Here is a 13,397-nt window from a genome sequence, read left to right on the forward strand (position 1 = left end):
AGCTGCGTGGATTGGACGTCGCGGACAGATTTGTGAACGTATCGGTAAGCATGCTTCGGTGCGCGTGTCCTTCTCACCGTGACGGCTCGGTACCGGCGGGTTCGCGTTCCGCCGGTACCGAGCCGCGAGCAGCTGGAGGTCGGTGAGACGGGCAGGAACCGGAAATGGCCTGAACACGGCAGCGTCAGGAGAACGGCTACAAAATGATTCCGAGGTTCGCGAGTTTACGTTCTGGACAACAGCTAAAGTCGGTAGACTCCGGAGGTGCTTCACTGGTTTACGGTTGTTGTCGTCATTGCAATGAAAGATGGCCGCTTATTTACCGGAGCGTCGCCGTTTCGGTTCTGGTACCTGTCTGGACAGAACAAGTTGAGACAGACGCTGCAGTCTGCAAGAACAAAAAGTGCAGTAATTTGAACGTAGTCTTTGTACATGTGTGTGTTTCTATCAACAAATGTTTATGTCGATGTGTGTGTGTGTGTGTGTGTGAGTAATAATAAATAATAATACATCTTATTTGTATAAACACAAAGTCTCTTCACAAAATGTATACAAGTTAAAAACAACAGAGACATCGAGATAGATTAGATAAAATTGCTGGACCTGTTGCGTTAGAATCTCTATGAATTTCTCCTTTGAAGTCCAGGTGTTGGATGCTAAACCTCTCCTTTGAAGTCCAGGTGTTGGATGCTAAACCTCGAGTAGTAATGACCACAGAGCACGGTGGGAGCGTTTACCTGCAGCAGTTCAGCCCGTTGTCGGCTTCACCGGGAGGCTGTATTTACAGACATGCTAATGGCCGCCTTCACAAACCGAGCGCACTCAGACGATGAGCTCCCAGCAGAGGTTCCATCCTGTCCTGAGCAAGAAGGCAAAGCAGCCATTTTCATCCTGCACCATTTCCCCCAGATCGCACGTGGAATTTTCTTGCAAGATTTTCTTTGTGGGCGACGCCTGATGTTCTTTAAAATGTTGTATTACATTTAAAAACTACAAAAGAACAGGTACATCAAAGGCAAGTTTGTCTGGAATGCTATTCATAGCATACATTAATAGAAACTTACGCTCCACTCTAACTTTGTGCATGAAAAGATATTCACCTTCCTGATCTCAATATCTAGTCCCACCGTTATCAGCAGAACCTGAACTACGCTCTGATGACAACTATACATCTTTGATGACCTTTGACCCACTTGTCTTTTACAGAACTGCTTTATTTCAGCGACGACAGGCCCACAGCGATCCACCTCTGCAGCCCGGCGCGTTGCTCAAGGCTTCGATGACGAACACGATGGACGGCGACACCACCCTGTGAGAAATGTCTCGTAAATAGAGGTTGAGAGTTTGTGAGTGTTTATGAGTCTCAGATTAATGGCCCCTGAGGAGCTGGACAACCACCTCAGTGACCTCAGCCCGGGTGATGGACAAGTCCACCTCTGAGATACGTGGTAACGGGATTGAGGAGATCTCCTTGGTATTCGTTTCACCACCAGATAAAACCACAGTCCAGGTCGGACCGTGGTAAACAGTGTTAGCGAAGCAGCGCTGTCCTTCTGAGGCGCAGGACGGTTTGCCAGAGTTTCTTTGAGGCCAATCTATAATCCTCCTCAATGGCTGCCTGTCCCTGTCAACAAGACTCATTCTTCCGCTTGATGGCGTTGCTTAGTTCCGGACTCGGACCACAGCTCCGAGGAGCTGCGGAGTGGAGCGTCGTCCACTCTGACTCAATGATCTCCGGGATCCGGGAGTTGAAGGCCGCGCTGACAGAGAGCTCTGCTAGACGTTCCCAGCAGACCCTTAAACCACGTTTGGTGCTGCTGGGTCTGTCCGGCCTCCTGTCCTATCAGCAGATCCAACTTGCCACCGGGTAATGACCAGTTGACAGCTCCGCCGCTCTCTTCACTTGAGTGTCCAAGACTCGGCTGGAGGTCCGGTCCATTGGTCTCCGGCCTAGGGTGTCCTGGTGCTCAAACAAGGTGTTAGTTATGGACAAACTGTGACTAGCACAGAAGTCCAACAACAGGACACCACTTGGGTTCACATCGGCGAGGCCGATTGTCCAAATAATATAAAATGTTATTATAAAACTCATTAATTTACCTTTTCCCTGTATTTCTACCTGTAAAAGGTCAAATCCTTTCCTGTAATAACTTTTACATTCTATTAGCTCACACAAACGCTCCATCCATCTGTTCTGTCAAATTTTAGAACCTATTGTGGCCCGCGAGTCAAAAAGTTTGCCCACCCCTGATCTAGATGGTACTTCTCGACCCCCCCTCCCCGCTAATGAGGTGGCATTCCATGTCCCAAGAGCTAGTCTGTGTCTGGGGATCGGGCCGTCGAGCCCCCTGTTGTTGACTGCCACCCAATCCACAATGTTCCTTCGGAAGATGGTGAGTCCACCAGAGGTTGGGCCCACGTCAACATTTCGGGCTGAGCCCGGCCGAGCCCTGTGGGCAGAGACATATAGCCCCTGGGGTCATTCGGGCAGTTCGAGGGGGAGATTAATAGACCACTTTTACATTTCTACTTTAATGAAAAGGATTGTTTTTGAAAGGCACGAAAGGTTTTAAGAATAAGCGGCTGAGACGAACTGGTTGGATCCTCCCAGTAAACGGGGGCCGAGGTTGGTAAACCTGATACCTGCAGCTTTCTGTCTCCACCTGCACAGGTCAGTCAGTGTTGAGCAGGTGGCGGCGGTGGGACGGGTTCTGGTGGACCCAGTGCTGGACCTCACACGGCGGTTCAGAGCTTTATTTACCCTGAAAAACATGGGAGGTAAAGTATGAGACACTGTAATGCAACAAACGGCTACGTCTGTCGGGGATGTCCGGTTACCAAGCGTTTGGCCTTCTGCTCTGTGGTTGGGTGGATCTGGGAGGGGAGTCATGTCGAGCACAGCGTCGGCATTATCAGGTCTCTGCTTCTAAAAGTACCGGTAAGCTGAGCCACTGAAAACCGGGTCTCCTCGAGACGCTCTCCTGTCTTCCCTTATTCGGCGTATCTCAGTCAGGTGTCCAGACCAATGTTCCCGTCACTACAATGTTTACCACGCTACAAACACCCTATAAACAGGGGGCCCCTCGAAACAGTCATGCATAGATGTATAGGGCCCCCGTAGCACGCGGAGAGGACGTAGGGTGGGGGCGCCGACCTGGAGACGTTAAATAGATGATAAAGGTGCCGATCCCAGACGGCACATGACGCGTAACATGGGTTCTCTGTTAATCCAGATACATAGAAACTAGACTCCCAGGGCGACGGCGCTGTGGAGGTGGCGCTCTAGTGCGTCGTGTTTATGCGTGTTTGTCGTCTAACCCGCGTGTAACAGGTGCCGACGCCATACGATGGATCAGTAAGGCCTTCAGCGACGACTCTGCCCTTCTGAAGCATGAGCTGGCCTACTGCCTGGGACAGATGCAGGACAGGCGAGCCGTCCCCGCTCTGGCCGCTGTACTCCGGGACACCCGGCAGGAACCAATGGTCCGGCATGAAGCAGGTAGACACGAGCGCACGGGGCGGGTGGAGGGAAGAGCTGAGACGACACCGGCAGTCTGACGTTCGTTGTGTTGAGTGGACGGAGCTGAATCGGGGTTGATTATAATAAAACACGAGCTGCAGATCAGAGCGGCCTTCAGGTGCATCCCAGCATCCAACAGGAACTCGCGTTGGAGACGACAGGAAGCCGAGTGAACCCGCTTCCTGTATTCACTCTGCACCAGTTTGAACCCTTCCTTCAGCCGTTTTGTTTTCCAAACATCGCTGCATCCTTTCTGCTCGTCGGGGCGTGTCCTTTCTTCTGTTTGTTTGCTGAACGCTGAATCTCAGAATGTAAGCTTTTAACGCATCCTGGCTTTGACGTGTCGCAATAGAGGCGGTGGTGAGATCCCTAAAGGTAAATCAGCATTGGAAAATCTAACTGGAATATAATTACAAGATTCTTCAAGCTCCCATGAAGTTCTCACGCGGAAGTAGAAAATTCTTTAAATGAACAAAAGTCATGAATTGTGGATTGTCAGGGAAAGATCCGAACCTGAAATGAAATGTGAGGCTTGAGTTTTGTGCCGTTTGACTACCCGGTTAGTGGACTTCAGTCCTAGATGGAATGGCTTGCCGGGTGCTTCCTGGTTCTGAGTAAGGGTTTGTCTTTCTCTAAAACAAAGCAAAATTCAAAGTGCAAAGTAGAACCCATTTCCATGGAAGGTCTGGTTATCTCAGCTCCTCCTTGCTGCAGCAGAATGCAGAGGAAACATTTCTGAAGCCTCTACTCGTTTCTCTGTGTTCCCAGGGGAGGCCCTGGGAGCAATCGGTGATCCTGCGGTTCTGGACCTGCTCAAAGAGTACAGCCAGGATCCTGTCATCGAGGTACGAAGACTGGGTCAGACTCAGCGACCTTGTCTTGACCTCCACCCTGGAGGTTCCGTTTGATGTCGTCTGTTATCAGGATGACAGAAAAACTGCTGGATGGATCTGGATCAATAAGAAATGTCTAGAAAGAAGAAATGTGAGATCAAAGCCCAGCATGTTGACCCCCACCCCGCCCGGCTCCTCTCCAGGTTGCAGAGACGTGCCAGCTGGCTGTTTGTCGACTGCAGTGGCTGCAGAGTGGGGGCGATGAGCAGCAGGACAAGAACCCTTACCGGTCCGTGGACCCGGCCCCCCCGGCTACAGACAAGACGACGCCAGAGCTGCGGACCGTCCTGCTGGAGGAGGGTCGCCCGCTCTTTGAACGCTACCGCGCCATGTTTGCTCTGCGTAACCGTGGCAGCGAGGAGGCTGTGCTGGCGCTCGGAGAAGGTGGGGCTGCATCGCTGCCGTCGTGTTAAACCACATCTGAACATCAGGAACCGGTCCCGATGTGGCCTCGGTCCCGAGCTCGGGTCCGTAGGCCTCCATGTGGCCGGAGGGGATGGGCAGACCCGCCGGCAGCGCGCTGGGAAACGTTGCATCAGTCGCTTTCACATTCAGAGGTCGTAGTCTGTCCCGTGAACTTAAGACCTTCTTTGGGGGGTCCACGACCAACACGTCTGTGTTTACTGTAATCTTGGGAGCCCTGTTTGTTACGTCCGTACTTACAGAATAAGACGGCGCCGACCCAGCGGCCTCTATCGTCCTCTGGCTGACATCGCCCCCCCCCACCGGTCACCTCGGTCACTAACATGTCTCATTTAGGATCATCTGGGAATGTCTTAAACATGTCCTAAACCTTCCGTCTGTGCCCCCCCCCCAGGCCTGCGGTGCTCCAGCGCCTTGTTCCGTCATGAGATCGGCTACGTTCTGGGGCAGATGCAGCATCCAGCGGCGGTGCCCGCCCTGCGTGCAGCCCTGGAGCATCCCCGAGAGAACCCTATGGTCCGGCACGAAGCGGCGGAGGCCCTGGGCTCCATTGGCCGAGAGGAATGTCGGGCTGTGCTGCAGCGTTACCGTGGAGACGAGGAACGCGTTGTGAAGGAGAGCTGCGAGGTGGCTCTGGACATGCTGGCGTATGAGAACAGCGATGAGTTTCAGTACGCGGACGGGCTGGTCAGGTTACAGGGCTGAGCTCCGTGAGTCCTGCACTCGCTACTCGCATGAAAGTATTCAGAAGTGTACTGCTACATGATCTACTACCTAAACCATAGGTAGTAGACTCTTAAAGCGTTGAAATGCTTCACGTTCTGTCGTGGTTCTTCTTCAGAAGGTAACGTTCCTGATCTGAATAAAAGTCGCCGTCAGACCTGAAATGTTTCTGAAACTGTCGGAGGCTGAGACGACCTGAACTCGTCTCAGTAACTCCGCTGTCTCTGTTAACGCAATACCCCGAGGACGTACAACGTGGTTTGTGTCCACTGAGGACGCCATCAGCAGTGACCCCCCCCCCCCAGGACCGGGTTCTGGAGCAGCTTTGTCCCCTCGGCCATCAGACTGTTGAACTGCAAACTCACGATGTACTATCATTTATTTAGTATATTATACATTTTTTGTTTATTTAGTGTCTTATTTTTTATTTTGTATATTTCTACACATTTTAACACTGCTGGGCCCAAATGCAACGAAGTTCCGTTCTGTGTACTCTTGTTTGACAAATAAAGTTTTCGAAGATGTTAAAGCCAAAAGCAAAAGTTCTACGTCATTTTAACGGGACGGAAGACTCCTTCGTCGCCCGCGTTACTGTAACCATAGCAACGCGTGTTTCCGCTGAGGCTGTCGGGCAGAGTTCGGAGCATTAGCCTGTGCGGTGAACGGAACCTGAGGTGATGGACCGTCCGGGCCGGAGCCCGCCCTGCAGTGACCCGGTTCTGCGGGCCGCCGCCTCGCTGAAGGCGTTCACCGTGAAGAACAGCACGGAGAGCGGCACGAACCTGTGAGTAGCAGCTAGCATCGTTAGCTGCGGGTCGGGGGAGGGGCCGGCCGGTCCGGGTGTAGCGAACCAACCCGAACCCGAGAGTAGCAGCTAGCATCGTTAGCTGCGGGTCGGGGGAGGGGCCGGCCGGTCCGGGTGTAGCGAACCAACCCGAACCCGAACCCGAGACGGCCGAGAGTCTGAGTCCAGCGCAGGTTCTCAGTTTAGTGGACATTCAAGCTGAGACATGTCAAAGTCAGCGTCCTGCGTCTCTATGAATATAGTGGACATTCAAGCTGAGACATGTCAAAGTCAGCGTCCTGTGTCTCTATGAATATAGTGGACATTCAAGCTGAGACATGTCAAAGTCAGCGTCCTGCGTCTCTATGAATATAGTGGACATTCAAGCTGAGACATGTCAAAGTCAGCGTCCTGCGTCTCTATGAATATAGTGGACATTCAAGCTGAGACATGTCAAAGTCAGCGTCCTGCGTCTTTATGAATATAGTGGACATTCAAGCTGGGACATGTCAAAGTCAGCGTCCTGCGTCTCTATGAATATAGTGGACATTCAAGGTCAGACATGTCCAACTCAGCGTCCCGTGTCTTCATTCATCTTCCTGACCGCTTTGTCCGGTACCGGGTCGTGCTGGAGCCTTTCCCAGCAGTCATTGGGCGAGACGCGGCGCACACCCTGGACATGTCGCCAGTGCACAGAGACAGACAACCCCTCACACCGACGGATGCGTGTTTCTGACCCGGAGAGAAGCTCCGAACGCTGCACAGAAAGGAACCGAACCCGGTACCGTGTAGCGGTGAGGTCACAGCGCGTCACAGATCACATGACCCTTCCCGCTAGAACCCATGAGAACATGCTAGCGGGTCGAGTCTCACGGAACACGTTGCTCCTGTTCTTAACCGTTTCAGCTACGACCACCTGACTCAGGTGCTGCTCAAGGTGATGGATGAGCGTCCTCACAACGCGGTGGACGTGGTGGAGGACATGAGCCGGGGTCTGAAGCGGGCTGCGTTTGTGGACAAGCAGAGCGCCCTGCGAGACCCGCCGCAGGATTCTGCTGCGGAGCTGCTGGCCCAGCAGCAGAACCTCCTGTTCTACCGCCCAGAGGAGAACCACCAGGAGCTGGAGGTACGGGTAGTTCAGCACCAGCCGTACAGGCCCTGGTTCTGGTCCGGTGCTGGTAGGCAGGCCCATTCAGCACCAACCGTACAGGCCCTGGTTCTGGTCCGGTGCTGGTAGGCAGGCCCATTCAGCACCAACCGTACAGGCCCTGGTTCTGGTCCGGTGCTGGTAGGCAGGCCCATTCAGCACCAACCGTACAGGCTCTGGTTCTGGTCCGGTGCTGGTAGGCAGACCCATTCAGCACCAACCGTACAGGCCCTGGTTCTGGTCCGGTGCTGGTAGGCAGGCCCATTCAGCACCAACCGTACAGGCCCTGGTTCTGGTCCGGTGCTGGTCGGCAGACCCATTCAGCACCAACCGTACAGGCTCTGGTTCTGGTCCGGTGCTGGTAGGCAGATCCATTCAGCACCAACCGTACAGGCCCTGGTTCTGGTCCGGTGCTGGTCGGCAGACCCATTCAGCACCGACCGTACAGGCCCTGGTTCTGGTCCGGTGCTGGTCGGCAGACCCGTTGATGCTTACTCTCCTTTTCACCTGAAAGTGATTTGTGAGATTTTATTTTGAATGTTATCAAAAGTGTATAAAGAGGTCCAAACAAACCAGATCCCTCTATCGTTTAGAAACACCAAATATCTGACCACTAGGGAGCGCTGAGTCTGCGGTTTCCGGGTGTCCTGGTTTTCCAGGTGGGAACGGGTTTCCCTAACGTGAGCGAGGTGGGCTTCTACTTGGAGCAGGCCGGCGTGGGCCTGGGAAGAGAGGAGACGCAGAGGATCCTCCTGGCGCTGCAGCAGCTGCTGGAGTCGCAGGCGCTGCTGCGCTGCCGCCTCTGGGGCAAGGTGCTGGGAACGGAGAGCAGCTATGTCGTGGCTGAAGGGGACCACAAAGAGGACGAGGAAGAGGAGAGCGCTGAGGAAGAGGAGAAAGGGGTGGAGACGCCGCAGAACGACAGCGAGGTGAGGAAACGGGCGTCCCCGATAGTCTTTACCTCAGATTGACCTTTGATTGATTGACCTTTGGCACGAGTCGCTCTGACGCAGCTGAAGTGAGTATTCCACTTCATCCTGGGCTCTGGGTTCTCTCGACGTTCTAAGGGCAGTATCTGCAGGGACCTCTGCATATCGGGCCGCTCTGTTTCTACCCGTCCAGCGACGGCAGCCGTTCATTAGCCGTGCGCTAACGCAGGGGCAGTTACTTGTAACTGCACCGTCCCTGCAAAGAGAACTTTGTCATTGTGATAATCTCTTTAAAATATATTTTAAATCTTACATTTAAGGAAAAGGACAAGGTTTGTTATTCCACACAAGGTAAAATGTTAAATGACTTTCCTCGTGATGGCAGATGGATCAACTTCCTAAGTCCACCTACAAGCCCCAAGCAGCGGTACCAAAGGAAGTCAACGGAACCGGCGCCAACAAGCTGGTTTACTATGTGTGCAGAGAGCCCGGCCTTCCTTGGGTGAAGCTTCCTTCAGTCACCCCGGCACAGATCACCGCCGCTCGTTCCATTTGTAAGCTCTTCACCGGGAGGCTGGATGCTGCCGTCGTCAGCTTCCCACCGTTCCCTGGGAATGAAGCCAACTACCTGAGAGCGCAGATAGCTCGCATCTCTGCCGGCACGCAGGTCAGCCCTCAGGGCTTCTTCCTGGTCGGGGAAGAAGAAAGTGAAGATGAAGACGAGGCACCCAGGGACAGCACTGAGGTGAATCCGGATTTCGAGGGTGTTCCTGTCGCTGAGATGTCGGAGTCTTTGTCCACCTGGGTGCATCATGTTCCGCACATCCTCCAGCAGGTAACGCTTTCATCGTAGCAAAGGCAGCGGCTGTTAGGCTGACGCTGGTGGTCTGCTTCAGGGCCGCTCTACCTGGGTCAACGTGGCTGCGGAACAAGGTGAACACTCCAATGAAGACCTGGAGGCTGAGGAGAACGAAGAGGAACCTGATGTTCCTGAGCCAGAAATTGGACCGCCTCTGCTCACACCCCTCTCCCAAGATGCAGGTCAGGAATCCACGTTTTCACTGCAGTGACAAATACCAGGGATCGAATATGTTGTACCGGCAGCATAGCCTTAGAGAAGGAACCGGGGCTGTTAGAACCAATACCCCCCTGCCCTTACAGCGTGCACACACAGATCATAGGTTCTCAAGTCTTGGAGCATGTTTGTTTTAAACATGGCGGAAGTACTGTCTTCAGATTTAGCTTGAGGTGCCAGACAACTCGAAAAGCTGATCCTCAAACATCCAACGTCTGCCGGGAGACGGAACCAATGTCCCGCTGCTGTTCTGGTTGCTACCCGGGAACGAAGCCTCTAGACCAGGAATAGCACAGACTTTATGTTCTACCGGTTCTACCTCATGTTCTAAAGCCTCCAGGAATAGCACAGACTTTATGTTCCACCGGTTCTACCTCATGTTCTAAAGCCTCCAGGGATAGCACAGACTTTATGTTCCACCGGTTCTACCTCATGTTCTAAAGCCTCCAGGAATAGCACAGACTTTATGTTCTACCGGTTCTACCGCAGACGTTCTAAAGCCTCCAGGGATAGCACAGACTTTATGTTCCACCGGTTCTACCGCAGACGTTCTGAAGCCTCCAGGAATAGCACACACTTTATGTTCTACTGGTTCTACCGCAGACGTTCTGAAGCCTCCAGGAATAGCACAGACTTTATGTTCTACCGGTTCTACCGCAGACGTTCTAAAGCCTCCAGGGATAGCACACACTTTATGTTCTACCGGTTCTACCGCAGACGTTCTGAAGCCTCCAGGAATAGCACACACTTTATGTTCTACCGGTTCTACCTCATGTTCTAAAGCCTCCAGGAATAGCACGCACTTTATGTTCCACCGGTTCTACCGCAGACGTTCTTAAAGTTTCACAGACAACATGCAGTTATTGCATATATAGCATAGCATGTAGCATATTGTTCGAAACGAACATGAAGAAAGTAGCATTCGCTGTATATTCATGGAGATTTATTCTGGCTTTATGTTTGTCACTTAGAAATGTTCTACAGCGCCCCCTGGAGCTTACAGATGTCCTCAACTCTCACCAGTCAGCATGCAGTTGCTGCACTGCGTTCCAACCTCTGGCCTGGGGCGAATGCATATGCTTGTGAAAAGTAAGTAACGAGTCACTCTGTGTGCGTGTCATCATGTACTTGATGATGAATATATTTGATAGAAAGTTAGGCCAGTAGAAGTACAGTCAAACAATAGTATGTATTACACTACAAGTACAGTCAAACAATAGAATGTATTACAGTACAAGTACAGTCAACAGTAGCATGTATTAGAGTACAAGTACAGTCAACAGTAGCATGTATTACAGTACAAGTACAGTCAAACAATAGCATGTATTACAGTACAATTACAGTCAAACAGTAGCATGTATTACAGTACAAGTACAGTCAACAGTACAATGTATTACAGTACAAGTACAGTAAACAATAGTATGTATTACAGTACAAGTACAGTAAACAGTAGCATGTATTACAGTACAAGTACAGTCACACAGTAGCATGTATTACAGTACAAGTACAGTAAACAGTAGCATGTATTACAGTACAAGTACAGCCTGTCTAAGAGGAGCATTTCCAAAATGCCAAAAAGAGTCGTGATGACTATCTCCGTTTCTGCCCCCCTGAAAGGTGTATTTTTAGGGCCGTTTTGAAGGAGGCCAAAGAGGTGCATGTTTTGAGGGCAGGAGTCAAACCGTTCCACCCTTAGGGGGCAGTATTATAAAAAGATGATTTACCCATGTTAGGCCAATAGGAGGGGGTAATCAGGTTACATGTGTCCATTTAGGAAGTTTGAGAACATCTATATTGGATGGGGTGTGAAGTACACCGGGGGTGGGTACAGTCCACCTGCCCCTCCCCTGCCCCAGAAGGAATATCCCAGTGGACCAGAGATCACAGAGGATACGGACCCGTCTGTGGAGACCGAGCAGGAGCTGAAGGAGTCTCTGGAGGAGCAGGCAGCTTCACAGGAGGACTTGGATGAAACAGACGAAGATGAGGAAGAAGATGATGACTGAGAAAATGTTCCACATTTTCACATTTGTTCAGTTTCTCAAATATTTGTTTGTAATTCAATGTCTAAATAAATGAATTTACTCAGAGCGTAGGAGTACATATAAATTACAGTAAAGTCTGTTGTTTATTTAACCCCGTAGAACCAAGAACCAACGAGCCTCAGGACACCTTTATAGGCTACAATAATCTAGTTTCACTTCAGAGTATTACAGTAACAGATACGCTGAACACACCGTAGTATACACTGAACGCAGTAGTATTACACCAGTGTAATATTTGGATTTAGAGAAAGGCATGCTTACCACTGAAGACACAAGTGCACGTCATCCATCGGTTCTAATTTGCATATGATGATATCAAATTTAGACAGGAAGTCCAAAAATGTATAAGCACAAAAGAAAAAAGTGAAATTCTGCGTTTAGTTTCAAAATAATAGTCTGGATGACGAACCCACAACCATAAAAGACTGGCATGTAAAGCAAAGAAAACAAATGAATTAAATAGATAAGGAATAATTATCATTAAATTAAATATAAAATATAATTTATTTATATATTTATAGAAACGCACGTGTCGACCAGACCAGACATGACGTATTGTGCCTCAGTCACGTGGGCGTGTTTTACAGAAAGGCCAAATGTGGTCATGTGACCATGGCTTTGATGTGAGCAGCGCCTTCTCTGCAGCCATCCAGGCCATCAAAAACATTCTGGATGAAATGGAAAGCCACGTCTGTTCATAATACACGTTACACACCTCTCTCTGCACGTCAATGGGAAACCTTGATCCATCATAATCTGTTTCACAAGTACATTAGTTTTGATGTGTTATTCTACTTTTATGTAACTTTTAGTAAGTTTTATGGCAAGAGAAAGTAAAACGTTTTTGTTATAGTTTGCTTATTACCAAGCCAGGGCTGTTACATGGTCGTTGTACAGATCTAGAACTCGTCAGTTAATGCAAACTAGCTTACATTCTATTTATTGAATTAACATCTCAACATCTCAAACACTCAGAAAGGAGCCGGTTTAAGTTCACCCCTCTTGCTTTTGGTAACAGCTCACTCTTGTTACAGTATATATTCTTGTTTCTTTCATAAATTAGACTTGCGACCACACCCTAAACAATTTCATGTGTTGCAGCTTTAAAGGAGGAATTGACTGAGGCCTGTGCACTCTGGTATGAACAAACATATAAACTCTCATCTGAAGTTGATGAAGAGCATCTGGGGATTGCTCCTCTCGTTCCCCAGTCCCTTCAGTTGGAAGGAAACGAGACCTACATGAGTCCTCCATGCGGCATGAAGATCCAACAAACTGCAGCTGTGACAAACGAGGTTCTGTGAATTCAGGCATTCACCTGCAGGTTCCTTTCGTTTCCACTTCCACCGTTAAGGTTGAGAAAAGAGTTGAAGTCCACATTGTCTTACACAGTTGTAAAAGCTATATAAGATTGATCAGCCTTTACAAGACAACTGGTGAAAATGGCTCGTGTCAGTCAGGTTTTTGCTCATCTTTCACCAAACTGCTGTAATTCATTGATGAATTCTTCTTTTTTCCCGACTTGTAGTTTCTCTAAACATACATTTTGTTTTCATGTACATGAAAAAGGAGGACAAACAGTATAAATTGGAAGGAACATACAACAAGGGTGCTTGTCTTCAAGAAAAGTGCTCCACCCAAGTGTAGACCAGCGATGACATAATCCATAACAGCCAATCCATAACATTGAAACGTGTAATCCCCGTCTGGCGCGTAACCTGAGACCGAGGAGCTGCCGGTTGTCGACTCATCGTCTTTGGTATGTTACGTTTTGATTTGTTCAATGTTCTGACTTCATCATACTTGAAAGTTAAAATTATAGGAAGCAGTCAGGTCAGGTGACCCTATGTTCCAGTCC

At 50.1% G+C, this 13,397-nt stretch overlaps 2 protein-coding genes across 2 annotated transcripts; both read left to right on the plus strand.

Moving 5' to 3' along the window:
* Positions 1-1,232: 1,232 nt before the first annotated feature.
* dohh (deoxyhypusine hydroxylase/monooxygenase) lies at positions 1,233-6,086 on the plus strand. Its single transcript, XM_068743767.1, has 6 exons — positions 1,233-1,311; positions 2,672-2,778; positions 3,332-3,499; positions 4,289-4,365; positions 4,557-4,797; positions 5,231-6,086. The coding sequence occupies exons 1-6, from the start codon at positions 1,280-1,282 to the stop codon at positions 5,539-5,541; spliced, it is 936 nt and encodes a 311-aa protein (XP_068599868.1). The 5' UTR covers positions 1,233-1,279; the 3' UTR covers positions 5,542-6,086.
* Positions 6,087-6,193: 107 nt separating this feature from the next.
* rsph4a (radial spoke head component 4A) lies at positions 6,194-11,590 on the plus strand. Its single transcript, XM_068743730.1, has 7 exons — positions 6,194-6,343; positions 7,250-7,469; positions 8,150-8,419; positions 8,805-9,254; positions 9,316-9,460; positions 10,466-10,583; positions 11,269-11,590. The coding sequence occupies exons 1-7, from the start codon at positions 6,237-6,239 to the stop codon at positions 11,498-11,500; spliced, it is 1,542 nt and encodes a 513-aa protein (XP_068599831.1). The 5' UTR covers positions 6,194-6,236; the 3' UTR covers positions 11,501-11,590.
* Positions 11,591-13,397: the final 1,807 nt, after the last annotated feature.

The sequence above is a fragment of the Brachionichthys hirsutus genome, chromosome 9, assembly GCF_040956055.1.
Source record: "Brachionichthys hirsutus isolate HB-005 chromosome 9, CSIRO-AGI_Bhir_v1, whole genome shotgun sequence".
Classification (NCBI taxonomy): domain Eukaryota; kingdom Metazoa; phylum Chordata; class Actinopteri; order Lophiiformes; family Brachionichthyidae; genus Brachionichthys; species Brachionichthys hirsutus.

Excerpts from the sequence above, each read along its gene's own strand:
- rsph4a (XM_068743730.1), top strand. The coding sequence starts at position 6,237 with ATGGACCGTCCGGGCCGGAGCCCGCCCTGCAGTGACCCGGTTCTGCGG. Across the intron at positions 8,420-8,804 it reads CGCCGCAGAACGACAGCGAG|ATGGATCAACTTCCTAAGTC; the intron begins GTGAGGAAACGG and ends TCGTGATGGCAG. Across the intron at positions 10,584-11,268 it reads AATGCATATGCTTGTGAAAA|GAAGTTTGAGAACATCTATA; the intron begins GTAAGTAACGAG and ends GTGTCCATTTAG.
- dohh (XM_068743767.1), top strand. The coding sequence starts at position 1,280 with ATGACGAACACGATGGACGGCGACACCACCCT. Across the intron at positions 2,779-3,331 it reads TACCCTGAAAAACATGGGAG|GTGCCGACGCCATACGATGG; the intron begins GTAAAGTATGAG and ends CGCGTGTAACAG. Across the intron at positions 4,366-4,556 it reads GCCAGGATCCTGTCATCGAG|GTTGCAGAGACGTGCCAGCT; the intron begins GTACGAAGACTG and ends GCTCCTCTCCAG.